The 16,986-nt window shown below is 45.5% G+C and overlaps 1 protein-coding gene and 1 long non-coding RNA gene across 2 annotated transcripts; one reads left to right on the top strand and one right to left on the bottom strand.

The window, feature by feature from the left end:
* Positions 1 to 1,111: 1,111 nt before the first annotated feature.
* LOC136457833 (protein NEGATIVE REGULATOR OF RESISTANCE-like) lies at positions 1,112 to 1,991 on the bottom strand. Its single transcript, XM_066457838.1, has one exon. It carries the CDS (start codon positions 1,941 to 1,943, stop codon positions 1,524 to 1,526), a length of 420 nt encoding a protein of 139 aa, XP_066313935.1. The 5' UTR covers positions 1,944 to 1,991; the 3' UTR covers positions 1,112 to 1,523.
* Positions 1,992 to 15,370: 13,379 nt separating this feature from the next.
* On the top strand, positions 15,371 to 16,044 carry LOC136457832 (uncharacterized). The gene is made up of 3 exons (XR_010759823.1): positions 15,371 to 15,510; positions 15,641 to 15,895; positions 16,001 to 16,044. It is a non-coding gene; the product is annotated as an uncharacterized lncRNA (long non-coding RNA).
* Positions 16,045 to 16,986: the final 942 nt, after the last annotated feature.

Genomic DNA, 16,986 nt, shown 5'->3' with positions numbered 1-16,986 from the left:
CGTCTCGCAAATTAGCCACAATCTGTGCAATTAGTTATTTTTTTCGTCTATATTTAATACTTCATGCATGTGTCCAAACATCCGATGGGACAGGGACTAAAATTTTCCTGTTGGAACCAAACACCCCCTTAGTAAAGTGTAATACGTCTGGTCAGGACAAGAGTTTAACCGATAGTTTACTCTATCAACACGTTGTTTATGTGATACAAAATCATAACTCATAGGTTTCTTTCAGTACAATAATAACTAGAATTTAATATTTATAAAATCATGTGTTGCTAAAAAAAATCTTGGTCATAGGCTTCTCATAACAAAAACGAAGTACGCATACTACTTTCTAAATCCTTCCACTTTATATCACGTGATTTTAATGGTTGGATCTGAAATTACACTTAAATAAACGAGTGTACGGGTGCATATATAATATAATGCTTGTATGAAACCATCTAGTTAGTTGCGGCCGCTTGCAATGAAACCAAAGATGCTCGGTTCTTTCTTTGGCTCTTGGGAACAACTTTTAACCGGCCGGAAACAGAGCAGTGACGATTGACAAAAGCCTTCTTTTTATTTTAGAGTGTGATGGTTCCTCCTCTCTTTTTTCTTTTTTTTTTGGGGTGGGTGGGGGGGGGGGGGGGGGGGGGGGTTGCTACAGGAAAGCACGATGCTGTCCGATGGTTAGGAATAAAAGTTGGCTTGTGTAGGCTTATAGACTCGCCTATCAGTAGCAATAGCAACTTGCTGGTGTTTGTGAAGGGAAATGGAATGGCGGCAGCGGCGCACTCAACTTGTGCCTACAAACAAAGTCAAGAGCTCATTGCCTTCATGCCTTGTACACACATGGGTCATGATGAAGAAAAACGAAAAAAAAAATGTGATCATTTCTTTTCAGCAATAAGGAAGTCTTCCCTGGTGTACTACCTTAATTATATCCAGCCTTGTTTGACCCAACTACATACAATTAGACACACTTCAGTGCTTCTGTGGTTGTGGCTTCTAGCTTTTTTGTCCTTTACAGGTTTACAGGATCTTCTTTCTCCAGACGAAACACTAACCTATACTAGCAGTTTGTTCATCACAGCAGAAAGAAGGCAAACCTACGAACAAACAATCCTTCAAGTCCAAAATCTCTATTATTTATCTTAAAAAAATAGTACATACAACAATATAAAACTAATAAAGCCCCCACGCCATCGTTAACAGTCATAGGTTAATGATACATACGGTAAAACGCAACGAATAATTAAACACGTCATTTTCGGACGGTACATTAACTGCTACGATTACATGATGGGGCTTCGTATCAGTGATTCAGTGAGAAAGAAGGAAGGTTCGCACTGTGCCGCCCGCGGACGATGGCGACCACCGTCGGGTCTCGGCTGACATCACCTCTTCACCGGGCCGGCACCACCACCCAACAGCGAAGCTGACGCACGTGATGACGCGCGCACCCAGCGGCCCCACGCTACCACTCCTCTCTCCTTGGCCCGGTGCAGGCAGGTGATGAACTGATGATGCGGCGTGCGCTACGCCGGGACGCGCGCCGAGGGTGCCTCTGGCTCCGGCTCCGCGTTCAGGTCGAGGTCGGCACGCGGCGACGGGGCAGCAGCAGCGGGGGCGGGGACGGGCTCGTCGGGCCGCGGCTGTGGCGGCGCCAGCGGGGCGGCGAAGTCCTCCCAGGAGAAGCTGGGCCGCCACGCCGGTGCGCGCGGGGCAGCAGGCCGGGCGCCGGCGCCGCACAGCCGGCGGGAGGCGTCGCGTATGCGTCGGAGGATGGCGTAGAACTCCTCGACCTCGGCGTCGGAGGCCTCGTCGACGGCGACGGGGGCGGCTGCGGCGGCGTCTCCGGTGATGTCGGTGTCGGGGCGCTTGCGCTTGGCGGTGGCCGTGGTCGCGTCCATGGTCTCACGGCGTGCTAAGCAGAGTGCGCGGGGAGGAGCGGGCATAGGAAGGTTTTGGTGGCTCACGAGTGTTTTGGAAGAAAAGAAAGGGCTGCTGGAGTGCTGGTTTATAAGGCAACCAAGTGTATGCGGAATATTTTTCCTTTGAAACTTCTCCTGTGACTGTGAGGGAGTGGTCGGAATATTTTTCTAAGCTGGGCCCAATTGTTTATGCATAGTATACTGTTAGACTAACTATTTGTCTGGTATCATAAACATATATTATTGTTTTTTAAAACAATTGCCTATATCTCTTCATTTTATAGTTACGAGAAAATGGTTGTTAAATTATTAACAATGCAAATCAAGAATGGAAGTATCTTTTAGAGACCACGACCTTATTTCTAGTATCACTATACAACAATTTTGCCCCTCCATCCCTTGCACCTTAGGAACCTTAGTGAGGTTAGTATACCCTGCACTCGAATGGAGGCTAGACAAAGCTCAAGGCACCGCTCACGTGATTTCAAGCATCTAACTAACGAAGGGCAAAGCACAAGCCAGCACCGCGTGAGGGGCAAGAGTGGTTGAGGTGTGCCAAATTTCATTAATGCCCTTCGCGAACCAAGGTTGTATGGTACCTAAGGCCATGGCCTTAATGACATGTTTCTGATTGTCACCTTGTGCCATGGCCCTGTTCGCTTAGCTGAAAAAATAAGTCGAAACATTGTCCCGGCTGATTAGTTATGAGAGGAAAACGCTGTTCTGGCTGAAAAAACGGATTATAAGATAAACGAACAGGGTCAATATTAAGTAAAGCCACAAAATTGGGTGTTTCCGTGTAGTGTGGAAAACTTGGTGGCAAGGCGATTCCCCATCAAAACTGGTATCATCCATAAGCTACACTTCACTGTTTGTCCTCGGGCGTATCTCATTGAAAGAAAGAAGCTTTTAATATACACCATGTAAACACACTAGACTGAGCAAAACAGAAGAAGGGAATTAATCATCGAGTCTACCAGGTACACCAACACTTGATTGTAGTGTACCATATAAAAGCATTATTGGTCCTATACCCATGTGTTTGAAGCCACATATATTTCTGTACAATGATGGCCAACTTCATAATTATCCATCTGAATGCACCACAACTTGTCGTAAATCTAAAATTCAACAAACAAACTTCTATTTTTTAAATAAAACATTTGCATATCATTTTGTTAGATACATTCCGGATGTTATTCATTTAAATTCTTGGATGGTAAAAAATGATCTCTCTTTATCACTTCCATTGTTGGCATTATCTAACTTTATACATCAACCATCTTAGATGCCATATGGTAGGCATACACACAATTGCCATCTTGTACCAATTTTCCATTATAGAATGATAGAAGTCCAAACAACAAAGTTTGTGAAAGATGTCATCATCTGTGATTTTCTTCAAAACCTTTGTGTAAAAGTTTGTCCTAGCTAGGTGATGGCTTCGACGATATACACACATTTATCATCTACTTAAGTTTGATAGGATTTATAGAGAATATTAGCAACATGTGTATCCAAATAAGTTTATTATGAAAATATATTCAACGATCTATCTAGTCATGCACCGTAAATGTTAATACATTCTTATATATATTTGATTAAACTTAAAAATTTGACTTCTTAAGAAGTGAGAATGACACTCTTTATGCGACGGAGGGAGTACTATTTTGTTTCAATAAGCGCAAGCTATAGCGACAAAGTTTGGGATTATCATAAAAACAAGGAATTTTCAACAAAATAAATCTTTTTTTCCTTCATCAACTTAGCCTCTATATTATTTTTGCATACTATGCCTCAATGCATGTTTACCCTCAACCATACCTTATTGGAAAAAGAATAAAATATTTAGTGTAAATTCTATTAAACCACTAGCTGTAAGAATAAGTAACAGGAGTTAACAATTGTTAGATAGATATGGAAAATTATCACCAAAATTCCTAACTAGTGGAAATCCAAATATCTTTTAAAGACTGCGGTATTGTTTTTATTATCGTTGTGTGAAAGATTTGCCAGGCTATCTTTTGTACATCCCAACTCAGAGATTGCAATGAGAACAATGAGGGCCTTGTTTAGATTGCAAGTTTTTTCACTCTCTCTCCATCACATCAAATCTTTGGACACATGCATGGAATATTAAATGTAGATAAAAAAACTAATTACACAGTTTGATTGTAAATTACAAGACGAATCTTTTGAGCATAGTTAGACCATGATTAGATAATAATTGTCAAATACAAACGAAAGTGCTACAGTGCCAAATACTGATTCCTAACCTCAATCTAAACAAGGCCGAGGTTGGTGTAGCGGCGAATCTCGGTGTGTCTTCTAGGTCTGCTAGCTACGCCATGGCTTCGATGACATTCGCACGGTTGTCGTCTACTCCATCCGTTCACAAAAGAACGTAATTCTTGCTTTCTGAGAAATCAATCGGTTGAACCCTGACCAAAATTATATAAAAAATACTAACATTCCTAATGCAAAACTAGTATTATTAGATTGTTCATAGAATATATTATAATAAATTTATTTGGAGCCATAAATATTAATACTATTTGCTATAAATTTGGTCAAATTTGATCTACTTTGACAGTCATAGATTATATAATTGCATTCTTTTCTGGACGGAGAGAGTATATCTTATACAGTCTTTCCTTATTATGGCTCCTCCAAAATAGCTTTGTCTACTCTATTTTTTACTTAAAAAAAATAGCTCCTTCAACTAAACGTTTGACGGGACTTCTGTAAAGGAGCAGGAGACGGAGACGGAGACGGAGAGGAGCCATCCAGACATGCTCTCAGTACACTGTCCGACCAATGCTTGACTTTGACTGTGGGCCTGGGTTTGAGCAATGGTTTTTTCATGTGTCGTCGCCCTAGCCCGATCCTAGCTAGACAACCAGGTAAGGTCTACTAGTCCTGGACCCACCAGAAAGGTTGGCCGAAGGGTGCAGCAGCCTGTGTCATCTCAGTTCTCTCCGTGTTACAAATGGGACCGGCTAGCCGGCGCATTTGTGCTTGTGCGCGACACAGTCACACAGGGTCAGAACTCGCTGGCAATCAGTCACCGATAGATAGATAGATAGATGGAGCCCGGCTTTGATTCCAACAGAGGTCCACCGCTTTATACCACGCGCTTCCGTGCTATGCTATGGCCAGGCAAGAATAAAAACCCTCGTACAGTGTACGTACGCTGCAAAATATCAGTAGCCTTCCTCTCCTTCCTGTGCTTGCCCTCGCGCGTCTGAACCGGTGAGCCGTCCCTCCTGTCCGTGCCTTGCAGCGTGAGCATGTCGACGGGCTCGGGGGACTCGTACTGGGCAGCTGGCTGCCCGACGGTGACGTCACGCAGCGGCGCGTCCGCACGCCAGTCGTGCGTCACGACGGGGCGGCATCGGCACGTCTCGTTCGTCTTCCGACTTCCACGACTACGACCGCGAGCTGCAGTGCTGCTTCCTTTATCGCGTTTTTTCCCCACTAGTCAAGATAAGTAGCTTTCGGCGCCGGCAACTGTGTTGCTACAGCCGCGAACGTCCTTGTAGTTGAAGAAGAAGGCAGTGGCTACAGTACAAGCAAGCGGATCGATGCTAATTACTTGGAAGATTAAGGGAAACTCTAGCTAGCTCTGTTTCCATCTGTCCTTTCGTTACCTCATCTCTCGTCACGAAGATGATGCCATTTGGTAGCGTAGCTACGAGGCGGCCACTGGTGGACGCGGAGGGCCAAAAGCTAACCTCACCGACCGACTGCTGCGTGCTGACTAGTCTCATTTGGCCTTTCCAAACGCGAGACTCCGAATCTGCCGGTACGGCTAGCCATCTTATTGTTTGCTGTTTATTATTGCCGCCTTTGCCTTAGATTTCTCGATTCCTTGCAAGGACGGTACCCCAGCCAAGAGAGTCCAACTTTGCGGACAAATTGCATGAAAAATAGAGTAAAGCTGGCACGCGCTTGGTCGTGAATCACTCAAATTTCCAAAGGCATCGCATCGCCAATACCCAATGGGGTGAAAGGCTAGCAAAATGCCTCTCAGGGTTTCTACCTTATTTCCACGTAACTTCTCGGCAAAACGGTGTTTTTGTCCCAAAAGTTCAATTGTGATTTTACTCTTATTTTTTTAACTTTGTGATTTTACTCCTGTTATTTTAAAACGAATGAGCAGTTTAATCCTGGTTTGGATATCCGTTATTTAGAGGCTGATTAAACGATTTAAAAAAATAAAACACATAAAATCATATGCGAAATGACTGAAATACCCTTATCACAGTTATCCCATCCGCACCGTGTCCACTGGTGCCTATTGGGCAGGGCGCGCGACATAGACGGGGGAGGCACAACCGGCGGGCTCGCGGCGCGGCGGGTGTGACAAGGCGGGCGCTGCGGTGGGTGCGGCGGCCGCGATGGGGGCACGGCTGGGCAGGCGCTGTGGCCGTTAGAGCTCGCGGCGCGACGGGTGCCGCTAGGCGGGCATCATGGCATGGTCGGCGGGCGCGCTGCGCGGCGGGTGTGGCAAGGCAGGCGCTGCGGTGGGTGCAACGGCCGCGTCGGGGCCCCGGCTAGGCGGGCGCTGCGGCCGTGTGAGCTCGCCGCACGGCGGGTGCCGCTCGGCGGGCGTGCTACGCTACGGGTGCGTAGACGTGCAACTCCCTCTCTCACCTCTGCCTCTCGCCACCACTTTGCTTGTTCGCTCTCCTTCTCCGCCCTCGCACAGCTGCTCCGCTTGCTCTCTCTACCTTGCTCCCTCCTCTCTCCTTTTCCTCTCTCCCTCTCTCTCACACTTTCTCTCTGCCTCTCCCGCGACCGAGCCAACAGGGGATGAGGACGGACCGAGGCTGTTCGCCCCAGGGCACGTCGCCTTGGCCAATGGACGGGCGACACCTCACCTTACAGGTCCCGCCTATCATTGGTATAGAGACCCACCCCCTCTCTCTTTCTCTCTCTGTAGACCCGGTCTTCGTAGACCAAAGGGAGAAAGATGATAGGTCTATAGATTGGTGCACAGGCACAGTGTCAGTCAGCTTTGACCTCTGACCGGCCACACGCGTCAGACTCTAAGCCGTAGGGAAAATGCTATGTGCACATAGGAAACGTACACAGGAAATGAAATTTAAGCTTTTTAGTTATAGAAAAATTCTTAGAAGAATTCTAAATAAACTAGAGTCACCCTATATCATACCTAGATATTTGCCACTCATTTATCATTAGCTAAAATTGTAGAAATAATTTTCATGTTCCCTTCCATTCGTGTTATTTTGCTCCTAACTTTTTGGGTATCATAGTCAGGACATGACTACTATAGACACCCAACATGTGATTTGTGAATAATTTTTCCAATATTAAATCTGAATTGACCAAATATAATAACCATTTTTTTAAAATACAGTATATGTGTCTTATCCCAAGTTAGGGGTAAAATCATAAATAGCTCTAAAAACCAGGGGCAAAATCACAAGGGCATATTTGTCCTTTGGTACAAAAGTTAACACCATTAGGGAAGGATGACGAAATAGGTGCAAAGTGGTGCTTCGTTTTGAATAAGCATTGGCAAATTCATAAAGTTAAAAAATAAGGATAAAATCACAATATTAATATAAAATAGGGGTATGGATGCAATAGCCCCTAACTTCTTCTATAGTACGAGTAAGTACCTTGCAATTTGGCAGCACAGCAACCTGCTTTTCTAAAGTTGCTAGGTTAGGTACAGTGCTGAATCCATATAGATACCGTACCTATATAGATCCTTTCTGCCAGCTTCCTGGAAGATGAAGACTGATGTCAGTGCCATACCATATTATGGCCTTGTTTAGTTTCTCTTCTAAGGTTTAGTCCATATCACATCGTATGTTTAATACATGTATGGAGTATTAAATATAGACTAAAAATAACTAATTGCACAGATTGCAACTGCTTTGTGAGATGAATTTTTTAAGCATAATTAGTCAATGATTTGACAATGCGGTGCTACAATAAACATGTGTTAACGACAGATTAATTAGACTTAGTAAATTCGTCTCGCGGATTAACAAAGACTTGTGTAATTTATTTTATTATTACTATCTGAACACTCCTATGTGACACTCCCATGTGACACTCAATGTGACGTCCTAAACTTTAGTCCCTAGATTTAAACCCCACCTATATTAGTTTATAACAAAATAATAAATGGAGGAGTAAGGAAAGTCTGGACACAACATATAGATGGTTTTTTAGTAATGTCCATGTCACAAGTCACATGATGTACAGTCGTTGAATGCATGATCAATAATTGTTGCTCAGAGGACTAAAACCGATTAATTCTTTTCTTTTTATATGACTCCATCGACTCGACTCGATCGACCACCACACACACCGGGGAGAAATCCCCGCAACGATTTCCTTTTCCGCTTCCCCAATTCCACAGGATTTTTGAGCGCGGGGCGAACGAGAAAAATCCGCAAGCACAATGATGGTGGTCTGGTCCCTCCCGCGGCCGCGACACGGAAACCAGGGCGGGGAGCGGGACCGTCCGTGACATCACGGCGCTATCTTCAGGCCGCTGGCGTCACATGCAGCCGGTAGCACGGACATCACCAGCCCAAACGTGGCGTGTCTCTCTCTTTGTGGATGGGGCCCCACGGTGAGCTGGCTCTCTCGTCCTCCCGTGACCTTGACCAGGGAGCAGTGACCAGAACACCACGTCAAGGTCTCCCTAAACAACTGCCAGCGAATGGATTCAGCCAAGTCAGGCGTGCATGATGAGTCGGTGGTGAAAACGGGAGAGCATCTCGCGAGGACGACAGGACACGGCCAAATCAGTCGAGCCGCGTCAGGCATGATGAAACAGTGATGGTACCAATTTTCCTGTGGTGGAGCCGTGGTGGTACCAATTTTCATAGCCAAAGCCAACTTTTTTCTTTTTTCCTTTTTATCAAATAAAGCCAAGCCAACTAGGAGTAGTGAGTGGGGTTCGCCATCGCCGAGCACGGGGAACGAACGCCCCGGTGCGGCCAAGCTTTTGCATTTGCATACATACATAGTACGTACTCCTATCTCCTGTTCGTTTGGCTCATAAGTTATGGCTGAAAATACTGTTGATTGATTTATTATAAAAAAATACTGCTTATTGACTGAAAAAATATAACTTATAAACCATGACCGTTTGTATCGACGAAGGACAGTTGATGCGATGAGATATGACGTGTCGGCGCCGCCCGAGGATTTGCTCGATGCTGGTGGCGATGATGTTTCCTCCTTCGGTTTGTTTTGCTGATTGGTTTATGAGCTTGACTGGCCGCTAACCCTGTCTAAAATCAACGAACGATCGGGACTGCTTGACGCGACCGCGAGGCGGATAGACCGCACTCGTTCGGATCGTACTACAATGGAATCGAAAGGTGTCACTCACTCCTACGTGTTTGCTGGCCGCAGTTATATTTGTATATATTATCACACAGGGTCGTGCCGATGATGCTTCCTCCATGACGCGGGCCATGAGGCTGATAGATCTGCGCTCCTAGATTTGCTGACCGCAATTACATTTATAGGTCCTGTTTGTTTATAGGTCCAGTTCGGTCAGTTCGGTCGGTAGAATTTTGATTGAAACTAACTGAAAAATACTATTTTGACTGAATTATTGTGAGAAAAAAATATTATCATAGCTTAAAAAAAGAAGCTGCCGAATATGGAATAAGCTGAATGGGCCATATAATATACTGTACCTCTATACATTTATTTCACTGAGAAAGTGACATGAACTGAATGGCACCTCTTTTTCTTTTTACCTGCAGAGTGATGGTGAAATACATAATTGTCAATACCTACTCTTTTCAGTCATGACGCGGCCGTGAGGCCTATAGAGACTTTTTTTTTTTATTACGGAGTAGGAGTACGTACGTAAGAGTAGCAACGATTCGTTACCTACAGAGCGTCGACAGTTGAACTTTGGCCTAGCTGCACGATGATTCCAGAGCAGATGAACGGTTCCAAAGTTCGTTTCCTTTCCGTTAATTACCCGTTAACCCGACCCAATCCGGCTTATATAACGTTTACTTACGCGGTGTCTGTCTAGTCTAGAGGTAATGAACCAAGAATTATGCGACTGCTCACTTAGCTTGAAGGCAACTGGTGAATAATGCTCAAATACGTACCCCTGTTGCATAACAAATTGTGCCAGTGGCAGAAGTGGGTGAATGAATGCCATACCACGGCATGGCACATCATATCTGCGGCGAGACTTGACTGCCCGCTTTTTGTGTCGAGTGGTGTACTGGTGTGTAAGCGAGTTGCATTTTCCGGTCGTTAGATAAAAACGTACGCTCATCGTCGAAGGATGCATACAAGTTACAAGAGAGAGAGAATCACACCTATCAAATTAGTTAAATATGCATACTTAATAAGTATCACTGGATTAGTCATACTTGTATAATACTATATGATTTTTTTAAAAGTAAAGCTATTTGAAAATAATAAAATGTTGATATTAAAAGTTGCTAGCCGGTAGCCACTAACCTTCCGACGGCCCGCCTCGTAGTACGTACATAGGCTCGGCTACCATCGGCCCGGCCCTTTCTCAGTTGGGCTTCACCCTTGATGGGCGTAGCCGTCGGCCTGCTGGATGGCGCTGGAGCCGATATCTGAACTAGTGGGCTAACACAATTCGGCGGCGTGCTTCTGAGATTTCACGGGCACGGTGCCGCAACCGCAAGTCCGCAATGGCATGCACATGCACGGAACGGAAGGCACAGGAATTCGTTGGGCTTGTCCCGGACCAGCGAAGCATGTATCATACATCCATGATGTTTTCCCATCGATCGATCGTAGATGTAGATAGAGTTACAGCGTGTTTAGTTTTTTAAAAAAAACTTTCCAAAAAGTGCTACAGTAATCATCACATCAAATCTTGCGATACATGCATGGAGTATTAAATATAGACGAAAAAAAATAATTGCACAGTTTGGTTGGAAATCGCGAGACGAACGTTTTAAGTCTAATTAGTCCATGATTAAACACTAATTGTTAAATAAAAACGAAAGTGTTACAGTAGCCAAATTCTTAACTTTCCCCAACTAAACACGAGCTTATTCTTGCGACGAAATCCGATCCTCATCAATCATTTGGCGCGCAACAGGATGCTGGCGTGTAACCACAACACCACGCCCATGGCCTCGACTCCCCGTCAGATTCTGCACGGGAGGTCGGGAGCGCGGCACGGCATCTACAGCTACAGCTACAGGACAATGGTCCCGTTCCCGCGTCCCGCGTCCGGTTGCAGAGCAGGGCGGTCCCGTCGCCCCAGCTCCACGCGCTGTCAGTGAGTTGGACCCCCAGCACGCACAGCAAAAGATCCCGGCCGGCCGGGGCAGGCGGCGCCGGCGGGGCCCCTTCAGCAGGGGCTCGCATCGCGTGTGATTGTGAAGGGAGGCGCCGTGGCCCGTGGGCAATGGACCACCCCCCAGCCGCTCCCGTGTGCCCGTGTCCTGACGGGAAGGAGGGGACCCCCCGGCCGCGGCCTCGCGGTGACGCACGTACCAGTTCCAGTACCACGTCCACATGGATCTACGCATACAGTGTACGTAGCCGTGTAGGTAGCGGCCGCTCGTGTTGCGTCACTTACATACGCTACGCATCGTCTCGTCTGTATGTGTGTTATCACGTGCGTCGTCACTCGCCACGTACAGCCGCCGAGATGCAGGAACAGAGAACCGTCTTTAATCATAATAACGCTTGAATAAATCAGATGGCACGGTAGACAAAGTGAGAATGGAAACCATCTCTATGATCGGCATCTGTACATGGGAACCGACGTCGAGGTCGGCTCTTAACCAGGGGATAGATCAGATCACGAGACGTTTTGTACCACTCCTTGCTGCTGTGAGATCAATTCATCAATATAGTAATTAACTCAAAAAAAAAAAGGAGAGAAAAGTTGAGGAGAAAATATTTATGGACATGTCATCAAAACCCCTTTATAACTTTGTGGAAAACAAATCAAGAAAAGTGATGCAGCATATTTTGATTTGCCTAGTTGTAAAGGACAATGCATGTGATCCCGTGGACATGCCCTTGGGAGGGGAAACAACAACCAGAAACAGTTGCTAACACCTCCTAGGCTAAGGAGCAAAACGAGAAACCCATCCAAGGAGGGGCTCACATCTGATCAGCTAATTGGTGAGGCAATATCATAAAATGGCGATGATTGGTAACTGGTCTGGTCCGCGAGAGGATGATCAGCCAGATTGGGATTGAGACATGGCCCAGACTCCAACGGGAGCCGGTAATGGGGAATTTTTTGCAATTGTCGAAAGCCTGACGGAGCAATGCCGCGTGGAGGTGGAAGGCCTACGAGTCGTCAACTTCTTTCCTTGGAGAAGAAACAATGGCGGTATATGAAGAATAAGCATTGCGGTAGGGGCAACAGGAATTTCTGGTGGAGCGATGAAATGCACTGAGATGGGAAAGTAACCTTCCAAAAAACTAGGGTATAAGTGACCAAGAATGATATGTCTTTTATACCTTCTAAAAAGACCTATGGGAGTATAAAATGTACGTTGCGTTGCATGTTATGTTTTGAATATGTCCTTTAAGAAACTCGAGGATGAAAAAAAAAACAGCTATGACATGTGTATTGATATATACCTTTCATGAGAAATCTCGATGAGTAAAACCATAGAGGAAGTTGTACATCATGTTGGTTGAACATGCTATAGTTTAGAAGAAGAGTATCCCTTGAAGGCTTCCAAAGACTTATTCCCATTCACAAGTGTTGAAAGATAAGATTGTTTAATACTATTTGAACCATTCGGACGTGTTTGGTTTGTTACCAAACCGATCCACCGTCTCTGGCACAACTCCAACGCTGTAATTTTGTCAGAGTTTGGTTCGTTGCCACAGTTAAGGCACTGCCACAACTCACCAACCCCATATAAGCCATTTTTTACGCCAAACCTGCCAAAATTGTAGCGAGCGATTTATTCGTCAAACTTTTGATTGGGCCGCGACTTAGGCGCAGCAACCGTATGCGCTGTCCAAACAGACCTACAGCCCGTTCAGTTGATCAGCCTTTGACTGCTTTTAGATGATTCAATCTGTGTGAGAGAGAATAGACTGAAATGAAACATCCACCCACCCCTAAAGTCTAAGAATCGATCGAGAAAGCATGGAGAAGACACCTGTTTTGGACGTCATAATCAATCAAGCTGCAGCGTTCGTAGGTTTGTACTCATGCAGCCTATTACTCCTACTGTACTAGCTAGCTTGGTATGCCACGCAAGCAAACCGGAACTTTGCTAGCTGCTGCTGGTTCTGTAAACCTGTACTACAGCGATTCGTTAATGTTAGTTATGGTTCGTGAAAAGGACGTTGCGCCATATCAAGCAATCAAAGGGCTGATGGGCAGCGTACCTATATACATACAGTACAGCCGAAGATCGCTGGACAGCTGCTCAAGACTGAAGTGCCGGGTCTCAGAAATATACTTGGCATTCGACATATACGGCGCCTACCGATCCCGGAGATACGTCCGAGAGACAGGGAGATGATGAGGATGACGACGATCCTATAGATAGGACTTTGCCTGCCATGCGTGCTACACTCCGATCTCTATCTCTATCTCTATCTCTACCCCTATAATACACCACTTACAATTATTCTACAGCTACCAAATAAATTTCACATCTACAGTCACGACCTAAACTATGTCCATTCCACAAAACACACACAGAAAAAGATGACATTAAAAACGTACGCACCAAATTAACTCTCACTCATTCTCTCTTCTTGCTCAACCACATCCGACGGCCGATATTCTTTGAATCTCCCACCCCCGATCTCCCTACTTCACCGCTCCACCCCACCCACGTGCGTAGACGCCAGTGCCTTCTCTTGCTTTTTCGTTCCCCCCTTCAACCCTCCAGTCCCGATCCACGCCGCCGCCCCAACCCAAGCCCCTGACCTCGCCCTCTGCTTCACCAGGCAACTCGCACCCATCGTCGCCGGGGAGGGCGCCCCCAGCTCCACCTTCGAACTCTCCTACCACCACATCGACCACGACCGGAACCCGCTCCCTCACGGCAAGCACCGCGTCGCCGTCTCAGCCGATGTCTCCGTCGGCGACCCCACCAGCCCCGAGCAGGTGCACCTCGCGTTCGCGGATGGCGTCGACGAGATGCGGGTCCTGTTCGTGTGCGGCGACCGTGGGGAGAGGGTCGTCAGGTACGGGCTGTAGAAGGAGGACGAGAAGGAGTGGAAGGAGGTGGGCACGCATGTGAGCACGTACGAGCAGAAGCACATGTGCGATTGGCCGGCGAACAGCAGCGTCGCCTGGAGGGATCCGGGATTCGTCTTCAACGGCCTCATGAAGGGATTGGAGCCCGGAAGGAGGTACTTTTACAAGGTACCGTGAATTATCCCCTACTGGAACATCATCCTCTTCCCTCAACCGACCGCGGAAAGGAAAAAACACCGCGACGTCAACCGCCTCCTGGTTCCCGGCGACGACAACCTCTCTAGCTCCGGCGGCCTACTTCGGCGACGGACGCGGCACGGCACGGCAATCGGCGGTAGGCACTCGTGAGCAAGCACCCGTCGGAGGCCGCCGCCGGTGCTTTGACCAAGCCGAAGGCGGCGACGACGAAGCTTGCAACTCGGGGGCGGGCAAAGCGCGTCAAGGTGCCGCCTAAGCCCATGCCCGAGATGGATTACTTCCACGAGAAACGAGAAAAGGAATCTGGTGAGTTGGTTTTCTAGGATGACCTGGCTCGGGTTAGGTTTTGGTATTCCCAATCGAGTAGTCGTTTGGTCCTGATCTGATTAGCCCGCGAGCGGCGATTGTTGCTCTAGCGGCAAGATTTGCCTTGCCGTGCTTTGATTGGTGGAAAAAACTGGCGATAATGGCTCCACTCTGCCGCGAGTAATCTGGACTGGACTGGACAGGCAAGTATCACCACCCCATCGAAGTTCTAATCTGGTGTGTGATAATCAGATATATGCATGCTTTGGCAATTGTGTCGATTAATTATTGGTTTTGTTAAATAGAGCATAGAGTGATGCCAGTCTACCACTCATGGATCAGCAGCTAATCGCTTGCTATAGTTATGGTGATTGGTGATGCCAGGTCCCATGCGTAGTATGTCTGTGCCATCATAGTTTTTGCTTTTCATGTGTCCTACGAAATGCGTCTCTGACGAGACGAGTAGTTGCATCATATCTTGTAATTTGATAAATTTCTACACTCTATTTGCATCCTTTCGTATTAGTTAGTTACTAATTGCAAGATTGAAATTATTTCGTTTGACACTTCAACATATATTTTCCTTAGTCTGCTGATTTTCTTTGTTGTTTGCAGTTACTAATATCTTGACTATTAAGCGAGTAGTTGCATCATCTCTTGTAATTTGATAAATTTCTATACTCTATTTGCATCCTTTCTTTTGATGGAAGGGGTCTCTATTCTGTACATATGCATTGGTCCAGATGTCGATTCCTAGAACAATATATATAGTAGACATTTTTAACTGGTTGTCCCTCAGGGGTGGACGCCGCGCGACATCGTCAGCAAGTCCGTCTGGGCAATCCTCACCTTGTCGTCGTCATCTTTACTTGGTTTCAATTCAAGGTGTCATCTTTGCTTTAGTCCCTCTGCTGTTCAGTCATGATTGAAGTTCCTTCGTTTGTCTAATCTCTTGCGTGCCTTCATCTTCTGTTGGGTTCTTTGTGTTGTCCTTGTCTCTATTCCGACACATCAGTTCTTGGAGCATGGCCATATATATAGGGGATTTTGAGGACACAACTATATTGGGTGAATCAAGTAATGTGAGTGTCTTATAATCCCTTCAAGTACTTATTAGCCCTCTAATTATTTTGACACTGCTTTGGAGAAAGGGTTTGTTTTTTACCAGATCGATGCAGCCAAACAATGCAACAAAAAAGGAGGGAATGACAGTGGAATTTTCTGCAGGTAAATGACTGATGATGGCTTCTGAATTGACTGCAACTATATGGTGTGTAGTTAGGCATACCTGCAAAAGTGACTGAAAATTCACTCTTCTTGTTCGTGAGGGTCTTCTGATCTTTTGATTGATTGAAAATGCTTTCCTGTATTGCAGGTTTGTTTTTAATATATTTGAAAGGTGGTTCTTTACTGTGTGACCGAAGACATGCCTATCCATGACTAAGCAAACATCTAGCAATTTCATTGGTGGGGAAGGCTCCTAGGCAGCTAGCCACCAATGTTTGTAATAATTTGATCTTTCTTTTGCAATTTGTTTTTGTTACTGTCTGCTATAGAGAAAGCGCAATGCAAGTTATTTGCCAATATGTCAATACCATTTAAGAAGTAAGAAAAAATTATTTTTGTTGCCAAGGATTGTTCTCTGTAACACATTATTTGCTTCATGTAACTGTTATATTAGCTAACACCAGATGTAAACTGGCTAACAAACTACTCTTGTACAGGTACTCGGCTCTTGAGTATTGATGTCTATGTACTTCTCAGATGTAAACGTGCTACATCAATCAGGTTGTCTGTGCTGTATAGCTTTCATGTGGTTTGGTTACTGGTGAGATGGTTAATACACTAAGGTGATGAAAAGTGGGGATTAGTAGATGTGGCAATGTTGCTAATTTAGTTAGGACCTACAAAATAATTAATGATTATGTAGGAGATCTGAATTTTCATAATAAAATGATTTTTTTAAAGACATATTCTAATTTTCATGTTTTGACTTGTCAATTTTCTTGTTATTATCTTATTCATTAATAAATTCTTTTATTTGATAGACACACGTGCGGGTCGTACGTCCATGTCTACTATGAATCTTAATATCTCATTCTATACTTGAATATCAAGATATGTCTTGCCTTTTGCTTGTTTGATTTGCATTATAAAATATCTCGTAGCGTTAGTACGGACAATATACTAGCGATGAGTAGGAGTATAGTTTGTTTCGGGCCATCATCATAATCAGATTAACAAAATCATCATCAAATACGGAGTACCCACCAGAACCGTGGCAGCTGCAGCCAACAATAATTAATACTCCTATCCAAGAACATGCGAGTTTACAGGGCTTGGGGTGTTTGATCCAGAAAC

The sequence above is a fragment of the Miscanthus floridulus genome, chromosome 6 (assembly GCF_019320115.1).
Source record: "Miscanthus floridulus cultivar M001 chromosome 6, ASM1932011v1, whole genome shotgun sequence".
Classification (NCBI taxonomy): Eukaryota; Viridiplantae; Streptophyta; class Magnoliopsida; order Poales; family Poaceae; genus Miscanthus; species Miscanthus floridulus.
The sequence above is the reverse complement of the archived record's forward strand: the minus strand, read 5'-3'. Positions and strand labels throughout refer to the sequence as shown.